Source organism: Schistocerca americana, chromosome X (assembly GCF_021461395.2).
Source record: "Schistocerca americana isolate TAMUIC-IGC-003095 chromosome X, iqSchAmer2.1, whole genome shotgun sequence".
Taxonomy (NCBI): Eukaryota; Metazoa; Arthropoda; class Insecta; order Orthoptera; family Acrididae; genus Schistocerca; species Schistocerca americana.
The window spans coordinates 608,008,220-608,028,642 of NC_060130.1; the positions used below are offsets into that span (position 1 = coordinate 608,008,220).

Here is a 20,423-nt window from a genome sequence, read left to right on the forward strand (position 1 = left end):
GGAATCGTTCAACGTGACGAAAGTGCAACCCTTCCGCAAATTGCTGCAGATTTCAATGCTGGGCCATCAAAAAGTTTCAGCATCCGAACTATTCAACGAATCATCATCGATAATGGCTTTCGGAGCCGAAGGCCCGCTGGTGCACCCTTGATGACTGCACGAAACAAAGCTTTACGCCTCATCTGCGCTCGTCAACCCCGACGTTGGGCTGTTGATGACTGGAAACATGTTGCCTGGTCGGATGAGTCTCGTTTCAAATTGTACCGAGCGGATGGACGCGTAAGCGTATGGAGACAACCTAACTAATCCATTGACCATCCATGTCAGCAGGGGACTGTCCAAGCTGGTGGAAGCTCTGTAATGGTGTGGATCTTGTGCAGTTGCAGTGATAAGGGACTCCTGATACGTCTAGATAGACTCCGATAGGTGACACGTACGTAAGCATCTTGTCTGACCACCTGCATCCATTCATGTCCATTGTGCATTCCGACGGACCTGTGCAATTCCAACATGACAATGCGACACACCACACGTCTAGAATTGCTACCTAGTGGCTCCAGGAACATCTTCTGAGTTTAAACACTTCCGCTGGCCACCGAATTCCCCAGATATGGACATTATTGAGCATATCTGGGATGCTTTGCAACGTGCTCTCCAGAAGAGGTTTCCACCCCCTCGTACTATTGCTGATTTATGTACAACCCTACAGGATTCATGGTGTCAGTTCCGTCTACCATATAAAATGCGTCAAGCTTTCAGAGGGAGTATTATTACGCAAAATCTAATCTCTGAATCTCTGTGCTAAACGAATGGCAGTTGGCAGACATACACGTGTAGGATGAGGGTCAATGACCACCAAAATTATGTTTCTCTGAAGTAGGGTGGTTGGCATAATATCAAAGATTCACTTTTCAACATGTTAAACGTCTGCGATCAATATAGTTTGCACGATGTTAACTTATGAAGTAGACGGTGGTGGTGACTTTCTAAATCGAGCTGTTCATGATTCACCGTTAACTGTATTGTGAAGAGGAGCCTAGACTGAACGACTTTGGAGACCAAGTTTCGCATTCGTGTGGTCTGGTGAATCTTGAGCTGAAGAGTTCAGCAATACCTCATTGCCTTTTACCGTACCGAAATCAGCATCGTACTCTGGGACTTTCAGGAAATCGCAATATGGTGCAGGAAGGTAACACATGTAACGTACTCGAATATTTCCCACAGATTCCACCAGGAGCTTCCTTAACCATTAAATCATTAATAAAAATATTAAATCTATGTATTGTAATGTTGTAAATTAATACGGAATGAGTTTAATCGAGATGCTGAAATTCATTTTAGCAAACATTTTTATATCTAATAACGGGTTATTATAAATAGTAAGAATAATGCGCTATTGAATTCATCGGTTTACAAATCAACAAATTAAAATGAGTTATAGTTTAAAGAAACAGGTCGGTAGCACAGCTGCCATTCCTCGATACTTATTAGTGTTCAGCCAGTGGTGTTATAAATACATATGATACGCAAGGGCTGTTGTGAGACGCAAATAGGGGTACCTTCTTGCAGGTCATTGTAGTAGCGACTTGAGTAATGAAGGGAAGACGCAGAAAACTTGATAAAATTGTGATTAGGCCATTGCTGGTTGCTTATAAAAACACCCTTGTAGGCAAATACCAATTGGGCTTCCTTAAACAGTCTAGCTCAATATCTGCTTCAATGAAGGTAACAGACGACCTGAAGCTAGACATAGACAAATAAGAGACAAACTATGATGTGTATTCTAGATTTTAACTACGCATCTGAACCTGTATACTTCGATATTTTACTTGACAAAATGAACAACCTAAATTTGATTCCGATAGCAGTGTAATGATTTCGTTCGTGCCTGACATTCGCAGACATCGTCGCTTCGCGTCATCACAGCTGTTACACTGTATATCATCTCCTGTTATACCTATGTACTAAACCATCCAAAACCGAAGCATTACTAGTTGACCATTAGCCTGAAATTTCGGGTATTTCCAACCTTTTTAATGGTAAATGGGACGAATCTAAATCACCCTTCCTCAGCAAAGAGATTAGTAATAATAACAGATGAAAAATTAAAGTGAGACGAACACATGCCTACGGTTTACGAGAAAACGTCAGCAACTCTCCGTCCCCCGCAAAAATGTAAAGAGTAATTACTTTCGATCTGAAAAAAACGTTGTACAAGCACTTTTACTTCTGCGATTACAGAGACGCTATGTGGCGTTGAATGTAATAAGACCTGCCCCGCAAGGGGCCTCCCGGTCAAAGACGCCAAACGCTCATTTCCATTTCCAAAGTATACCGTCCCTTATACCACTCTTCGACATTAACGCTCTTGTTCGAACAACACAGCAGAAACACTTGATCCCAACAGAAAAAACACTTCATCTGTTAGCTGCCTTCTCGAAGGTCTTCGTAGCAGCAGGAATCCGACTCTGTTCAAAAAATGGTTCAAATGGCTCTCAGCACTATGGGACTTAACTTCTGAGGTCGTCAGTCACCTATAACTTAGAACTACTTAAACCTAACTAACCTAGGGACATCACACACATCCATGCCCGAGGCAGGATTCGAACCTGCGACCGTAGCGGTCGCGTGGTTCCAGACTGCAGCGCCTTGAACCGCTCGGTCACCTAGGCCAGCTCCGACTCTGTAATCATAGCCCTCATTATATAAGAGAACTGAATAAAATCTTCAGCTTCAGCTAATGAGATATCTCCTAAAATAACAATAATGCTTTCCTTTGTTCTGTACGCACCCCTTTCCCTATTACAACTAAGTACCTTCCTTTCCCATCAACCGTTCCCTGCGTCGCAGAACCCGTAGCAACTGCCGTTTATCTGAATTTCTTTCCATCAGAACTCGTCTATGTCACTCTTTCACACCAGTAAATACATTTTGCATCTGCTACTTCTATTTTTATTAATTGTTATTATAGGACAGCAGTTATATTGTACCATAAGGACGTGTTATTCTTGTTGGCGCTTAGTCAGTACCGTTTTTCCCAGGGGCATTATGTACATGCAAAACTCGTTTAAAAATAATTTTAGTTCTGCTACTAATATTTTACTACAAGTTTTCATATTAAAATTGTTATCATTCCTTAAGTTACTCTGAAAAAAAGTATTGTTTATGTGAAATCCTGGTCCTATGTAACCTGCTCAGATGAAATAAATACGACTTGCTTCCTTTCTAGTAGTTTGTAGTAAACATTACAACATCAGCTACATTTGTAACCGTGATATTTTCCTCGTATTTCTGTGTGCCATAGTAAAGGTGTTGATAAAAGTCCCGTTCACTGACGATTAAGTATTGTGACAAAACAACTGTGAGCTAATTTAGCACTTAAATTACGAACATTTTTCGTATCCTAGGCTGATATCAGAATGAAATTGATTGCCAATCTGCTTCAGGTAAGTTACAAAAGTATTGCTGTAGCTGTAGCATTAATACTTGACTTATAGAAACAGAGGTAATAGCTTGACTGTAGCTTGTGATGGAGCGGTAGCCGAGGAACATTCGCATGTTGAAATGTAGTGTTTGTTAGAAAAACTACTGTGAGAAAGCACAAGGATACGAAGACCTAGAAGATTTGCCCACTTCATTTACCGCTCACCATATTTATTACCCAGTATCGACACACAGGACGATCAAAAATCTATGCTTGGAGCGGTTAATGACAAGAATTATCATTCAGTACACACCCTCCACGAGTATTTTCGGAAGTTCCGTATGTGTGGTGCCACGTTGTGCCCTCAAAGTGATATGCAAGTCCAGAATGGGCGGGTGGCATCTGCATAGAACGTCCCACAATAATATTCCACATATGATCTATGAAATTCGGGGTAGGTAGGTAATTTAATTCATGCTGAATGCCCATTTGTACTTTCTCTGAATCGCCGCTGGTTCAATGGGAACAAGAGTCGTCGCACACTGGAATTACTACAGATCCTGCTGCAACACCGAAAAGCCACCACTACCTTGGTTCATTGCCATTCTCCTGTGGCAGAGACAGCTACAAAAATAGGAGGTGTCTTGTACTGATGATGATAATCACCTAGTAAATGACACCAAGTCCACCACAGTCATTACGTTTCAGTATATTTTTACACGATAACGTGATACTCATTCTCTTCACATCAGTGTGATATCGTTCGCGTGCAGGGGATTTGTTAGTGCTCTTAAGCAGCTTGAAATAGCCTTGACTAAGGCCAAGCAGTTAGAAACTGCTGTGAATGGGTGTATCGTGAGGCCAACCGAGATTTGTGTACCAGACATACCAAAGGTTCCCTCAAGTACTATCCGCTGTTGCGGACACTGTCTCGTCTACAGGATGTACGGGAGCTATTACCTATCGTACACTTGTCTGTGAGTGGCGTGAGTGTCAATGGTAGGTCTAAGCTCCCTGCACACGGTAAACAGGAACAACGGAGACGTCAATGTGTATACCAATGCCCCTAAACAACACGTTCGACGAGCTATATCCCACAGAAACTGAAACTAAGCCAATGACCCACTTCATCTGATGGGAACGTTCTGAGTGTCATGTAAATGGGACGAAAACGCATATGCCAGCTTTAATGTGTGGCAAAGAATGGTACCCTTTAGGTGAATTGGAAGCAAAGGATGGAAAGGAACACAATATGTACTGAGTTTGTATTCCTGGTGTCCTCGTTCAATGGAGTGAAGAGACTATTTCAGAAGCAACTAAGACAACAGGGTGTATCCAACTGCATATTATGGCGCCAGTTAGGACAAGTGATGCCTGTCGTCTGGGCTCCGACCTCATACTTGGGTCGTTCCAGTGACTGGCAGATATGTTTGAGAACCTCAGCCTTTCTCACAGAGCTTCAACAAAGCTCACAATTTGCAGCATTGTTTCCACAAGTGATCGTGGCCTCCTGGATCTGAGTCGCATGGAGAGCTTCAGAAAGATACTACGAATGTTCTGTAACAAGCTAGGCTGTGACTTCCTAGACATACACAATAGGGCTGAGAACTGTACAGTGACTCTAAATGGGTCAGGTATGCACTACACTTCATAGCAGGTAATTGATTGTGTGTCGGGTGCACACAAGTACTTTTTGGATCAGACAACATCTAACACAACAAACTTTTCCAGGACCGTCAGTTGGCAAGACGAATGCCTCGGCAGCCACGCGAATGTGCAAACAAAGAAAGAGGCGTGATGGAATTAATAATCAATTAATCAGACGATGTATTCAGGACCCTTCAATCCATTCGTAATCTCCCTAACAATTTTAACGAAATTTCCGAGAGAAAACAAATTTAATGACAATGACTCCCAACATACTGTGGAACCAAAATCTGGAAACACATTTAGGCTGCCGTCATTTGGAGAGGAAGTGATAATCTACTCAAAATTGCAGCAACTCTTAAAAACCAACAAAGTTTTAAACGGATGTTCTACTTTCTTGTATGGTCATAGGGATGCAGTGAGGACCACCTTTCCAGCTGTTGGAACTAAGACAGAAAAGGAAACCTCTATCGGAAAAAGACGTTATCAGCACCTATGTCAGCGTAGGCAGGCTTTGACCCATGCACTTTTGAAGTTCGAATCTGACAGGAGTGTGACACCAGCTAAGCCTTTTAAGATTTGTCTGTCACCTCGTCCTGCCCATTCAATTTGAGCTTCAAGACGGACCTGCAGCTGCAACTTCGTCGCTGTCATGGAAGTGTCTTGCAGTCATTTTGAACAGTATACTGTAACGGCGCTCAAGTTCGCACGACGCTCCGTCCATTCGTCAGATTCATGTATCTCGTGCTACGGCCGCAAACCATTGGCGCCTGCGTGAAGATACAGTTCATCAGAATCGTCACATCTGGCACATTGATCTGCGCCCATGTTTCAGCACACTTCCACCCTCCCTCCCGCTCCCCCCCCCCCCCCTCCCCCCCCCTCCCATCCACCCCTAGTAGTTCAGTGCACGTACCTATGGTTTCAATACAAGTGCTCTCTGTAGTTTAGCATTATGTAATGTCAGTAAAGGCTGCCCTTGGCTAAATATTATGTTTTGCTAAATTATGATTACTGTATATACTAAGGATAATTTTTGGACCTGTATACGACGAAAATAACATTGAATGGAGAATAAGAAAGGCCGGCCGGAGTGGCCGCGCTGTTCTAGGCGCTACAGTCTGGAGCCGAGTGACCGCTACGGTCGCAGGTTCGAATCTTGCCTCGGCCATGAATGTGTGTGATGTCCTTAGGTTAGTTAGGTTTAATTAGTTCTAAGTTCTAGGCGACTGATGACCTCATAAGTTAAGCCGCATAGTGCTCAGAGCCATTTGAACCATTTTGAGAATAAGAAGAAATGAAGAATTAAGAGGACTGTACAAACACCGTAACATCGTCGAAGTTCTCAAGAGGAGAAGGTTGAATTGGGCAGGCCATATAGCAAGAATGACAGAGATTAGACTACCTAGAATGGCATTCAGCAGAACAGTAGATGGAACGAGAGGAAGAGGGAGACCCAGAATCAGATGGTGGGATAACATTCGGGAGGACACAACTAGGATGAACAGCAACAGCAACTGGACAAACAGCGCATTGGACAGGCAGAAGTGGAAGAGGCTCATAGAGCAGGCGTATGGTCGATAAGGCCCTTGCCACATGTAAAGTAAAAAGTAAATGTAAGAATATGGTAATATTTTTCTGTACCTTATTTCTTTGTTATTAGAGTTGTGATATCCTCCCACCTTTCCAACCTTTCCAACAAATGAGGGACCTCCTGCAAGAAGGAACGCTCCCAAACCTTACATGGTTGGAACTGGATAGGTAAACAATTTAAAACTGTCGCAGCAGGTTAAAATTTACTGCACACGAAGATGGGGGAAAACGCCTTTCATTTTCATCGTCTGGGTTTGTAAGAGCTGTGAGAGACAGTGAGGTGAGGTAGCTACAGACTCTCCATCCAGTACAGATAATGGTAGCTGCAGTAAACCGAAAGTATCAATGTAAGATCCATATAAAACGCTAGCGTTTATTTGTCACAGCATTCGCAACAATGTGCCAGAGTTTGAAGCACTGCAAAAAAATAATGAACCCCTCATCTGACCACTAAAATCACCCTCTGATGTAACTGAAAACTTACGAGATAACCTGAGTTTTCTGGTACATAACTGCCCCAGTCACACCTTAATTATCATGATGATGAGGCCCCAACCTCGAGGAGCGTAGGGGACGATAAGGGAGACCCGCACCGCCGACTAGGCAAGGTCCTAGAGAAGGTGGTTTGCCATTGCTTTCCTCCGACCGTAATGGGGACTTAATCACCAGATGAGACTTCAACCATTCACCAACAGTCTATTAGGATAATTAGAGTTTTACTCGTAGTGAGTATGACAAGCCACCCTGTGAAACAATACTAAATGCGAAGCGAAGAAATTCTGGTCTTATTATTACACAGCAGTTTATGTCCAGACTGTCATCTAACTTATTTTATATTGTAATATGCATATCCCAGTAGACTATAGTCGATTATTTAATTCGTGTTATTTTCTATAGCGTTGGGAGCTTTCTTTAGCTGGCTCCTGACAAGTAAGGTAACAAAGGGGGACGAGAGTGTCATAAAACTGTTTGTCACTGAAAACAGTCCTCGAACAGTTAAATAACAGGAAGTCACGCTGTCGCATCTCCACAATGCAGGGATAGGAGGATAGCCCGTTTTCCATAAAACTCTGTTGTGCTAAATAATAAAAGGAATCGTTTTTAGCGAAATCAAGATCTGAAACCCAGGTAAAGCACCCATAACTTGAGACTGTGGGACTGGAAGTTGCCCGTGGCTGTGCCACAAAAGAATGTTCGTTTAAATCTGAGTAACAGTGGCTGTGATTGGCTCACAATAATTATTTTGGTAGAAGACGTATTATCCCATATGTGTCTGCGTGCAAGACTTTTGGTTGGTCAGTGTTGGAAACCTCTAATGTAATGGGAGAGATTCTCTGCCTGGCACCATTGTTGGTTAACAATGACAGTATCCGTGAGAGTAGGAACTTGTGAAATTTGTTTCTTAAACTGATTATTGGTCGGATCTCGCAAGGTCTGCTGCAGTTGGCTGGCAAGATACAGCTACGTTCTAGGGAACAAAGTGTGAACAGACTTACTGCCAACAGATCGATGAGCACTGCTGCCTCAGGTGCATCGTCGAAAATACACTTCAATTTAGGCAGCTGCAGAGACAGATGTCTCCGACTTAGAGCATAGCACAGAGGCCGGGTTGGGCTCGGAATTTCCAGCCACCGCTGCAACCATCTTCCACTCTCATTCCGTCTAAGAGTGGTAAGCATGTGCTGGCAATGCAGCCACCGAGCTAAGGGGGACGTAAAGCTATTTAATTTACATTTAGGTTTAATTGTGCAGCTTTAACATTCACAGTCTGCTAGTTGCATCCTTCATGCTCTTTCATGAAATTAATGGTGTTTGTTCTTTTACAGGATTATTTCTTCAAACGACTAAATATTTTTTCAGTCACTGGCCTTATCTGCACTATACACTGCAGGAAAAAAAAACAAGTAGTACACACCATTAGAGGTTTCCATTCATTCGAGATGTATTGCTGCAGCAGTGCATATGGAGTACATGAAATGAATATATTTACAGATCAGCGGTACAAGCGGTTCTGAGCTTCCAGGTATCAACACATGCTGAAACACCCACACTAGTATTTGGTGTAGCCTCCATTGGTGGCGATGGAGGCGCTGACTCTGGCATCCAGTTTATCAAACAGATTACGAATATTGTGCTGGGATACGTTATGCCATGCCTGCTCAACCTGTTCACGTAGTTCGGTAAGAGTTGTTGCCTGATGAGCCGCACTAGTCAAATCTGTCACAACCCGTCGTGTTCAACTAGAGACAAGTCTGGAGATTGCGCATGGCCAATGACGTCACTGCACTTCTTGCAGGGCACATTCAGCTAGTTCACGGGCAGTGTGTGAGTGAACATTATCCTTTTGGAAAACACATCACCTTTCTGTTGCGCGGACATCAAAAGAACGGGTATAGCAATATTTTGCATGTAGCGAACGCTGGTTATCGTCACCTCCAGAAACACGAAAGGTGAAAGAGAATTGTAGATTATCATACGCTAGACATTAAGGCCACGGATGAGGCCAGTGTGTCTTGCACGGATGCACTCTACGAGTCTGCACTCAACACGTCTACATCGCATGCGCAGACGATCATCACTTGCGTCCACACATAATCTATTTTCATTGCTGAAGAGCACGGCGTACCATTCCATCTTCCAAGTTATCCTCTGATGGCACAAGTCCAGCCGTGAGCTTCGACGCTGTGACGCGACTGAAAGACAGGCTAGAGGTGTGCGTGCCTGTAGTCACACTGCTAACAACCAGTTGCCAGCAGTTCGTGTTGACACGCCTGGGCTCACAAGTACTCTCATCTGTTTTGTGGTAGCCGTACGTTCTGCCACTGCTGCCCTTACGATACAAAGAGCCGGAGCCTGGCGGGCGTCTGTGCAGTCTGGACGTCCTGAACATCGTCTTTGGGTGCGAGAATGTTTACGTGACAACTGCTCAGCATCGTTGTACATCTGACGCAGCACGTCCAACTTGTGTGGCAGTTCTCCGAAAGGGCCATCCCGCACTCGGAAGACCACAGTTTGGCCCCTCGTAGATATGGATGTAGGTGTATAAGAGTTCCGAAAATCTCTCATTTCAGTCAACTGCGATTCATCTACCTCTTGTTGTTCCCAGTCTGTTATGATGAATGTGCATACCTAACTAATACAATTTTACGTATTCCCTTTTCAGTTCGTCCACTTTTCACTCCCCTCAAACACGAACCACATCCGGTTCCACATGAAATACTAGTACGTCATATACATACACTCCGCCAAAATACTTCTAGGAGACCTCACTGACACCATTCCCACATTATGGGGAGGACGACGGTTCAATCCCGCGTCCGGCCATCCTGATTTAGGTTTTCCGTGATTTCCCTAACTCGCTCCAGGCAAATGCCGGGATGGTTCCTTTCAAAGGGCACGGCTGACTTCCTTCCCCATCCTTCCCTAATCTGATGAGACCGATGACCTCGCTGTCTGGTCTCCTTCCCCCAACAAACCAACCAACCACATCATGGGAAAAATCCACATTACCAGTATTTCATTGTTACTTTCATTTTTTGGCTAGATTATATTTCATATTAGTTATTATTTGGAAACAACAATGAAAGAGCAGTCTAGTTGCTAACAGTTCACCCAAGAAACTAAACTGAAAAGTACTGACTATAAAAACAAACACAAGTGTCCATTATTAGGTGGATAAATGGTCGTTCCTCTCAGTCGCCTATAAGTGGAGAGCAGTTTCAATAAAGAGAAGAAGTACTATATTGTAGTGCCTGTGTTATTCTGATTACGATGCAAAGTTCCTTTGGATACGCATGTCTAAAGGAACTTTGCATCGTAATCACAATAACATAGGCATTGCAATATCGTATTTGTATGTTGATACCAGGCGAGCGACTTTCAAATGCAACGTCTGACCTGTACGGGAATGTGTATAAAGGATGTACGAGTACAGGTCGTAGACGCAAGGTTGACGACATGTGGAATTTGGTCTGGCCGTGAGTCATGCACAGATAGCCAAATGGCAAAGCGACAGCTCGTGATAAGTGGAAAATACGGGTTTGGGTCCCGGTCGGGCACAAATTTTCATTGTCCTCATTCCATTCTACAGCTGATCGTAGTCCTAATGCGCAATCGCGAATTCATTTGATGTATTTAAGAATAGCTGTCGACTCTACAAAGTATACATTAAATCTATCAATGTCGGCCTCAAATTTACATAAGTGTCTGAAAATAATAATACTGTATTAACTTCTATAGAATTTCTAGAGTGGTCATTTGTAATAACATGAATTGCTGCAGGGAGACTATGCATTTGCAACAGTTGCTGGAGTTGTTAATTCCTCCAGCTACATTACCATCTCAGCCGTTAAGGGCCTCATACAAAGTAATTTGTATCACAAAAAGTAAAGCAGTTGATACAGTAATTCTAGTGATGTATGTAGTGGCCAATTTGTCCTATCACATAGATAGATGGGTAAATTCTACTCTTATCTTCTTTTCTTAGTCTACATACTTCAGAACAACTATCGGATTCGGTGAAGAATCCCATCTGTATTGATGCAGTTTCGAGCTGAAGGCCTAGACATGCTGTAGATGAATGGAATTTCAGTAAATGAATTAATTTAATTACTGTATTCTATACGGTTTTAGAAATTCCAGTGTTCCACGTGCAGGAGTCTGGGAAGGAACCTGTAGATTCAATTGATTACTGTGTTGTATATGGCTATACAGGGCGATGTAGCTGCCACTACTGATGTCTTACGCGACCCCTGTAAATGAAGGCGTTCTACGTATAGGAATTGAGGGAAGAGCTCTTTTCCTTAAAAAGGTTCATAGTAAATTTGGGTGAACCTAAAGTATATTTCTGTAGACGACCAGAATATGGTGCAACGACGAGAGAAACAAGGAGGTAAATAAACTTACCTGAAAGAGCAATAGCGACCTTCTCGACTCCTCCGAGTGGTGCCAGGGCGTCTCTGGCTTTGTTTCCAAAGAGTTTCTCAAGGTAGTTTGGTCCGTGGCTCGCTAGAAGTGACTGTAGAAAGGATGCTGTCTCTTCAACTGGTGGTCGCTTTGCTGCAAACAGTGACATGATTTTAACATTTGATTTGAGTACAAGTATACATTATTATTGTTATTTACGTAGTCGCCTTATCTATGAGTACTGCACCTAGCAACCGTCGTGACATATGATGCAATTTCCAAAATTTATGGCTCTCTGTCAACACTCGGTTCTTCAAAATATTATCTATGATTTTTCCAAAAGAAAGAATGGAACACAAAATTATTTATATACTTGTTTTCACGAAATTTATACGTATCAGTTTACCGTTTCTATTCATAAATCGTTTTTTAAGAGATTATTGATACTGTATTCACGTTTTCAGAAAGGAATGGAGTTTTTACGCCTGTTCTAATGAATTTCCGTGCATTTGAATTATTATGCTGAGCTCTAATCTAAGGAGTTTATGCTCACACGCTTACCTTTCAACCGTAAAATATTATTACTTGTATTTATACTCCAGGGCGTGATGAAAGCTTCTTATTTTGTCAGAACACACCATATGGAAGCGATTCAGTTTATTTCTTCCCTATAATACTAATTCAAAGCTAACAGGAACGGAATGTTTCGACAATTTGTACGTAAAGTGTAGACTTGATAGTTTTACACAATGCGGTAAACACAGGTTACCAAGATCAGAAGAGTATCGGCAGATCAGCGTGTGGGTCTTAGGCAGCTTTCCATGTTAGGTCAGGATACATCCGAGATGATTCGCTGTAATACACACGATATGCAAACCAGTAAAATATCGACACACACGCACACACACAACGTCAACAGATGATACGATTCAGAGACAGACAACTTATATTTTAAAGCGAAAAATGACTTTTCATGACAAGGAAGACATTTGGCCACAGAAACCGAGACACATGATGATTGTGAATGCCTCATCAGAAACGGAGCACTAGTACGGGACGAAGCAAAAAAGTAAAGAAACAGTTCTATAACACTGATACATCTTAATATCTGTAGTTGATGGTCGTAATCGGTAAGAGTCGAAAATTTTGTTGCAGCTGGAAACAGCAATCTGTTTCTGTTGTAATCATTACAAATCCCCAGTTAAGATGATACGTAACAATATGCTGGTTAGTGTAGATGAACGAGTTATACGACCCTACGTTCACACTCAACTTCCCACTAGTTATCAGTTTACCAACTAGCGCCAGTACCAATTCATGGATTACAAATGCTCCAAACCACTAAAACTGTGGAATGCATCCGTTGCTGCTATATTATTGTGTTTGGTATCAATTCATAATTAGCAACATGTGTGTATCCATCTGTTTTTAATGTGCTACAGCGTCACAGATGTTACGTGTTATCAAATCTATAATTACGTTAAGTCATCGTTGTCTGATCACTGATTCAGTTAGAAACAATAATGAAATATAAAGTTCATACATTTTTAAGGTCGTGAAATGTGAAGAAGGTAAGCCAAGAGAAACACTAGAATCTATGTGACTGAATTTTTTGAGGAGTTAATGGAACTATGAGACATAAGCAATGACACATTCCAAGGAGAACTGAAAATATTCGCCGAGAAACTGAAAACTATACAGATAACACAGCATAAATAAACTATATGAATGAGAGAATACTTACATAGCAACCATAGCATAGAAGAATCTTCGGGAGACTAAGGAATGGATTGATAGAGGGATTGTACGTGGCAGCTATGCGTAATTTGATAAGGGGAATGATAAGAATGAAGTACGATTCACATTGTTGCTTCAATAGTCTCTTCTGTTGCTGAATAGTGAGCCATTCCCTTTCTGAGCAACAACGAATTTTGCTCAATATACGCGACAATTTGATCATATGTCCAAATTTTGCAATAAAATTGACATTTTTTGTGGTTTAGTGCTAAAACTTCTGCTTTTTTTTATTAACAATGTATTTTAGTCTATATTCCATCAAAAACTTGTTTATGTTGGTGTTTTCGTTAGCCACGTCACACCCAACTAGTTCGCGTCGTACAGGACATCGGTGAAATGTGGAAGATTTGGGCGCGAACGGGAGCTGCCTATCTTGCAACTATAAAGTCGTGGAGATGCATACTGACTCTGTGAAAAATGCAATAACAGAGAGGATTCTGACTGAAATTATCTTTGCACCACAGGTTAAATACTGTGGTGAAAGAAATATAGAAACGCCAAAAACACATACCACTATCATGTCCCATACGGTGCAGCAGAAGCGTTAGCGTTCAAAAAAGCTTCCAGTCGTCTCCGAATGAATAAATACAGGACCTGTATGGTTTTCAAGGGAACCTTATACTTTTCTTCCTGCAAAAATATGGCACATTCGGCTAACGATAATGAAGCTGGATAGCGATCACGCGTCGTTCTCTCCAAAGTAGACCGTAATGGCTTAATAACAATGAGATTGGCGAGTGTGGTGGCTAGGGAGGACGCGAAAAATCAGCCTCGCCCTCACAAACAATGAACAATGCCAGCTGTGTGAACAGGGCCCTGCTGTCTTGGAACACAGGATCACCACTGGGGAACAAACGTAGTACCATGGACCGGACATGATCAGCTAACACAGTCACATAATTCTTGGCAGTTCTTCAACTTTGCCGAGTAACCATGGTGTACTACGATATGGCTGCCCAAATCAACTCTGAAACCTCGCCATATTCCACTCTTGAGGTGTAAACTCGTATATAGGCGGGAAAGAGTGTGCAACAGGACTCAACCCGAAAAAATTGTTTTCTTCTGTCGCTCCATAGTCCAGGTTTTGACGACCGCATCATCAAGTTTACCCCTTACGGGCATTTGCATAACCAATGTGTGGTTTTGTAATTTCATCTCGCCCTACAATTCCCAGTTTTTGGAGCTCCCTTCGCATTGTTTTGTTACTGACATGGTTTGCGAGTGCAGTCCTGCAGTAAATTTTGCAGCTGTTGTCCTTTGCTTTTCGTCACAATGTTCTTCAATGACGGACCGTCATGCCCACTCAGTACTCACATTCGACCACGCTGTGTCTTTCCGTTTTCCCTGTATGCGGTATAAATCTACGATACGGTGCCTCTTGAAACACCAAACGCTTCGGCTACCTTAGTGACGGAAGCAACCACCATATGAGCACCATCAATTTCCCCACGTTCCAATTTACTTAGCTCCGACATGATTCACGGCCAGTTACACAGAGCACTGTTGTGGCCGTGACTGACACTTCCAGCATAATGAGGACACTGGAGAGGAGCCGTTTGTGTCCAAATACAATAGCGCAACCTATAGGTTTTTCTAGCATCTGCATTTATTTTCGAGCATTCATTTCTCACTGCTTTCCACATTTTTGTCCAACCCTTGCATTTGCATCTTCTTAAGCTATGCTGTGCAAGTCATGCTTTTATTCTTTCGTGAAACTGACCTTTTTTAATTTTATATTACTGTTTGCGTACTGTACATTTTCGAGGGTATTTTCGGCTTTCGTATCTTTTTTTTTTTAATTTCGACTTATTTATACACCGAATAAACTTGTCATTTTATTTCAGTTGAAATTAGTAATAAGATAAGTATTTGCGTTTTCTGTTATTTTTTGTTTTGTTGTTGATTCTTGTCTTTTGTTGTAATAACCCAAAGTCAGATTCTTGCATATTACCATATAATTATGGTTTCCGACATATTCTGCTTTATTTGAAACTTTTTGCGTGAGAAGGTATGTTACTTCGTGACCATCACTTCACAGCAAGGACTTTCCTTACATTTATCGTTGATTTTTTTACACCACGAATGTTACAAGTCTGGCATGCTCGCTTTTGGGGCAGGAAGTGTAACCACTTACTAAACTGAAGTAGATTTTTGAGGCTGATAATTCTAATGATATTGTCGGCGGTCACTGCGGCTGGTGGCTGTTACGCTGCGTCGCTATACTGGTAGTGTAGTATACAGCTGCATTAATGTCACTCCTCACTGCAAAAAAGTCAGTTTTATGCAAGAGTAGATGAACAACGAATGTAGGTACTTAATATATACTGAGGAGGCAAATAAACTGGTACACCAGCCTAATATCGTGTAGGGCCTCCGCGAGCACGCAGATGTGCCGCAGCACGACGTAACGTGGACTCGACTAATTTCTGAAGTAGTGATGGAGGAAATGACACCATGAATCCTGCAGGGCTGTCCATAAATCCGTTAGAGCACGACGGTGTGAAGATCTCCTCCGCACAGCACGTTGCAAGGCATCTCAGATCTCCTCAATAATGTTCATGTCTGGTGGGGCTGGTGGCCAGTGGAAGTGTTTAAGCTCAGAAGAGTGTTCCTGGAAACACTCTGTAGAAATGCTGGTCGTGTGGGGTGTCACATTGTTCTGCCAAAGTCCGTCGGAATGCACAGTGGACATGAATGGATGCAGGTGATCAGAGAGGATGCTTACGTATGTGTTACCTGTCAGAGTCGTATCTAGACGTATCAGAGGTTCCATATCACTCCAACAGCACACGCCACACACCACTACAGATTCTCCACCAGCTTTAACAGCCCCTGCTGACGTGCAGGGTACATGGATTTAGGAGGTTGTCTCCATACCCGTACACGTTCATCTGCTCGATACAATTTGAAACGAGACTCGTCCGGCCAGGCAACATGTTTCCAGTCATCAACAATCGTTTGTCAGTGTTGACGGGCCCGGGAGAGGCGTGAAGCAATGTTTCGTGCACTCATCAAGGGTACACGAGTCGGTACTCGGCTCCGAAAGCCCATAATGATGTTTCGTTAAATGGTTCGCACTCTGACACTTGTTGATGTTCCAGCACTGAAATCTGTAACAATTTGTGAAAGTGTTGCACTTCTGTCACGTTGAACGATTCTCTTCAGTCGTCGTTGGTCCCGTTCTTGCAGGATCTTTTTCCGGCCGCAGCGTTGTCGGAGATTTGATGTTTTACCGGATTCCTGATATTCACGATACACTCGTGAAATGGACGTACGGGATAATCCCCGCTTCATCGCTATCTCGGAGATGCAGTGTCCCATCGCTCGTGCGCCGACTATAATAGCACATTTAAACTCACCTAAATCTTGATAAACTGCCATTGTAGCAGCAGTAACCAATCTAACAACACTACCAGACACTTGTTGTCTTATATAGGCGTTCCCGACCGCAGCGCTGTTTTCTGTCTGTTTACATATCTCTGTATTTGAATACGCATGCCTATACCTGTTTCTTTGGCGCTTCAGTGTATTATTACCCATGATATTTTACTCGACTGGTGTTAGTGATATCAGGGTTTCAGTGAGTTTCAAATTATTTACCAACTTATTCTTCTTCGTTGTTCGTATTTCCTCCCCGTATCTGCAGCAGCCCCCATCATGAATAATTTCACTGACGTAGGGCTTCGTCGCACTATACTGTTTCCTTAGATTTAGCTAGCTTATTTAATTTCTTCCATAATTCACTTGTCAGTTTCCCTCAAAATGTCACTATTATAATTCTATGGCCCTGCATCACAAAGGAATATCGAAGATTGTTTAGTGGTATGAATTACTACCTAGCCTGGGATATACAGATTTTGCAAAATAGACTGACTCACTTTCAAGAAAACCTGTTCTAACAGCGCTTGAGAAACCAGGCGTTAATTCGACTAATGTTACTGTTCCGAAGAATATAAACATTACTGTTATTAAAAATAGTATTAGACATTATCAACAAAGTGAGAAATTCACAAATGATGGAGGAGTCATGCAAGAAGATCTCATACTATCAGCAGTGCTAGAGGAAATTTTACACTGGAAACTGAGCAGCGAATACGGGTAAGTGGGTTGTACCTGAACCATCTTTATGTAGTGGATGACACTGCACTGTTTGCGTCAAGAGTGGATAAAATTTAATCACCAATGGACTTACTTAGTTCAGTTAGTTTCAAATATTTCTTGAAAATAGATAAAAGTAAGGTTAAAGTAATGTAGCATTTAGTCATCTCGAATAACTAAAAACACAAATTAACAATGAGGCCCAGAGGAGAAGTTGATATATTAATAGCTGTGGATGCAAATGACTGGGTAAACAAGAGAAGAAAGCGAAAGAAAACAAAGCTTTCGATGAGTCTGAAAAGAAAAGCGTGCAAGGAATGCATATTATGAGTTTTAGCATATCAGAGAAGAGCATCTCAAAATTGAACGTTGATGAGCGGTCAGCAGCAATATGCATGTTGAAATTACCAGGAGGGACAGAAAAAAATGTAAATTGATAATGGAACAGACGGGGTTATGGGATGTGGTTATAACCGTAATGAGAGTGAAATGGAGATGGTTAAACTGTAGATAGGCGAACGGATGATTGATGGACTAAGGAAGTTCTTCGCTTGATGCCAAGCGATCAGTAACGACAAAGACGACGACCAAATGCAGGTGGTTTAATGACATTAGAAACATCAGGAAACAACACTGATTCTTAGGGTTGAAAGCTGTAATTCTTTAAAAGGTTCAGAGCACATTATTACACATGACTGGAAGTCAAATGGCTGACAATGATGATGATAATAATGATGTTCATAATGACAATAACTCATAATTGGTATGTCACTCGGGGTCTACCCCTTCAGTTCAAAGAGTTCTGTGACAGGTTCAGTAAAAAGTAGAGGAAAGTTAAGATGTTCGTTTCAATGTTTCAACTGTTCCACACAGTCTTCCCCTACATCAGCACAGTACACAGAGCTTTCATACAATCATGAGAAACTATCCGAATAGTACGAGGGTTGCCCAGAAAGTAGTGTCCTCGTTTTTTTTTTCGAGGATTCTTTATTGAACATAATGAGAATTACACACATGAAAGAATGGTGTCTTATCTATACACCCTATTTTCCACGTAATCTCCATACCGTTATATTGTCTTCCTCCAGCGTGAAACAATGGCGTGTATCCCCTGTCGGTACCAATCCCTGTCCTGGTGTCGGAGCCAGTGCTTCTCTGTGTGAGTCACCTCTCCATAGTCCTCAAAATGTCTTCCACGAATGACATCCTTTAATGGCCGAAACAAGTGGAAGTCCCAAGAGGCTAGGTCAGGTGTGGTAGGTCTCAGGTGTGACAGCCGTGGATGGTCTCCCCCGAACGCTGCAAATCGTGTTCTGCCGTGTTCTGAGCTCACCCTCCGTGCCCAGCGAATGGCTGTACTTCTGTGGACAGCAGATGCTCTATAGACTTTGCACAAGCGTTTGTGAATATTCCTCACAGTTTCTTTTTCTGCAGCGATAAATTCAATGACGGCACCTTGCTTGTAGCGTAGCTCACCTAAAGACGTCATTTTGAAACTGTCCTGCAGCTACGTTATCTGTCGGAAGGGACGGAAACTTGGCGCGCCCACCCAGGAGACTTCAGCGTAACGTAACGTTCCGCATTCGTAGCATTGATTTCGGCTGAGAACGAAAATCCCGTGCGTTACTTTCTGGGCAACCGTAGTACTTCTTTGGTATGTTGTTCAACATGTGCGTCATTGTCGCACCTTCCTCGGTCTTGGTCAACCATCAGAGAGCCATTCCGCACTGCGTCGTTTTCTGGTAGGTTAGTGCTGGTAACAACAAGTCAATTCTCCAGTGATGATTTTTCCCATTTTTTAGTTTCAATCACGTTGCTGCAGACGCCGATGCCTCGTTGCTTTTGTTGGGATCTCGAGGTGTACAGGTTAGATTTTGCAAGCAATTTTCTCTTCCTGCAAACGTTGTGGAGAATATCTAGAACCCTTGATTTATAGACGTTCCGTTCCTTTTTGCGTTGCTATTTGTGACACAACAACGCTGACACACCACGGGTGCACGTCCATCCGCTGCTCTAAAACTGACTGATCGAATGCACGTTTGCCACCGCAGTTACTGCGCTGACGTCGCTTGTACGTCAGAAATTAAAAGCGTCGCGGAACCTTTTGGACGGACGGCGTGTATAAAACTTTTCTCTTTTTCAGATTCAGACATGATTTCATGAAGTGCTTCTACTGCGCTTAATCATCTTTTCAAGCCCTAAGATGTAACCTAAGATATTTAGTTTTCTACTCGCACTCTTTGTAGCATAATTGTGAAAATTTCGTTTTTATTCCTGGTACTGAGTACAATTTTCTCTTCATTCGTATTAAATACTTTGTATTTCATACAATATGGATAATTTTTTTTATTATTGCAAATAATATTTCCACATCTCAGTGATTTCCCCATTTTTCGCAAAACTATGACAGTGATACATGAGTCCCAGCACACAGTCAAAAGCTTTCCTTAACTGTTTTAGCAGTTTTAAAAATACATCTCCGTGATTTAGTTTCACTGAATATCGTTCTCTATACAGGTGCTGTATTGTGCACAAGACTGTGTTTGGATTTTCCTGAACAGTTGTTTTCGCATGATTATTAGGTTGGTGCTATAAGTTCGTAGCGTTTTTGAGTTGTATGTTGGCATTCCAATTGCTCTCGGTTTAGCTATCGATTATCATTTTTTTATTTCTAGTTCACTGTTGCTATTTGAATTAATGTATTGTCATTTTGTCATTTGGTGATAGTGAGTGGAGCTGTTGACACTAGAAAATGGAGCGCCAAGTGGAGAAATCGGAACATTTCCAACATATTCTGACGTTTGAGTTACAGAGACGGGAAACAGCAACGGAGGCAGCCAGAAACATTTGCGCCGTGTATGGGGATAACTCCATTGGACAGAACCAGGCAAGAAAATGGTTTTCTCGTCCTAAGGAGGATCGTTTTGGCATTCGTGACACACCTTACTCTCAGGGAGAC

The 20,423-nt window shown here is 42.3% G+C and overlaps 1 protein-coding gene across 2 annotated transcripts in view; it reads right to left on the reverse strand.

Annotated features, from left to right (window-relative positions):
* LOC124555075 (IDLSRF-like peptide) overlaps positions 1 to 20,423 on the reverse strand; it is a 216,732-nt gene that overhangs the window by 25,563 nt on the left and 170,746 nt on the right. For both annotated transcript variants that reach the window (XM_047128863.1, XM_047128862.1), the window contains exon 3: positions 11,570 to 11,722. In XM_047128863.1, coding sequence (XP_046984819.1) covers positions 11,570 to 11,722 — 153 coding nt within the window. The remainder of the gene's footprint in view (positions 1 to 11,569; positions 11,723 to 20,423) is intronic.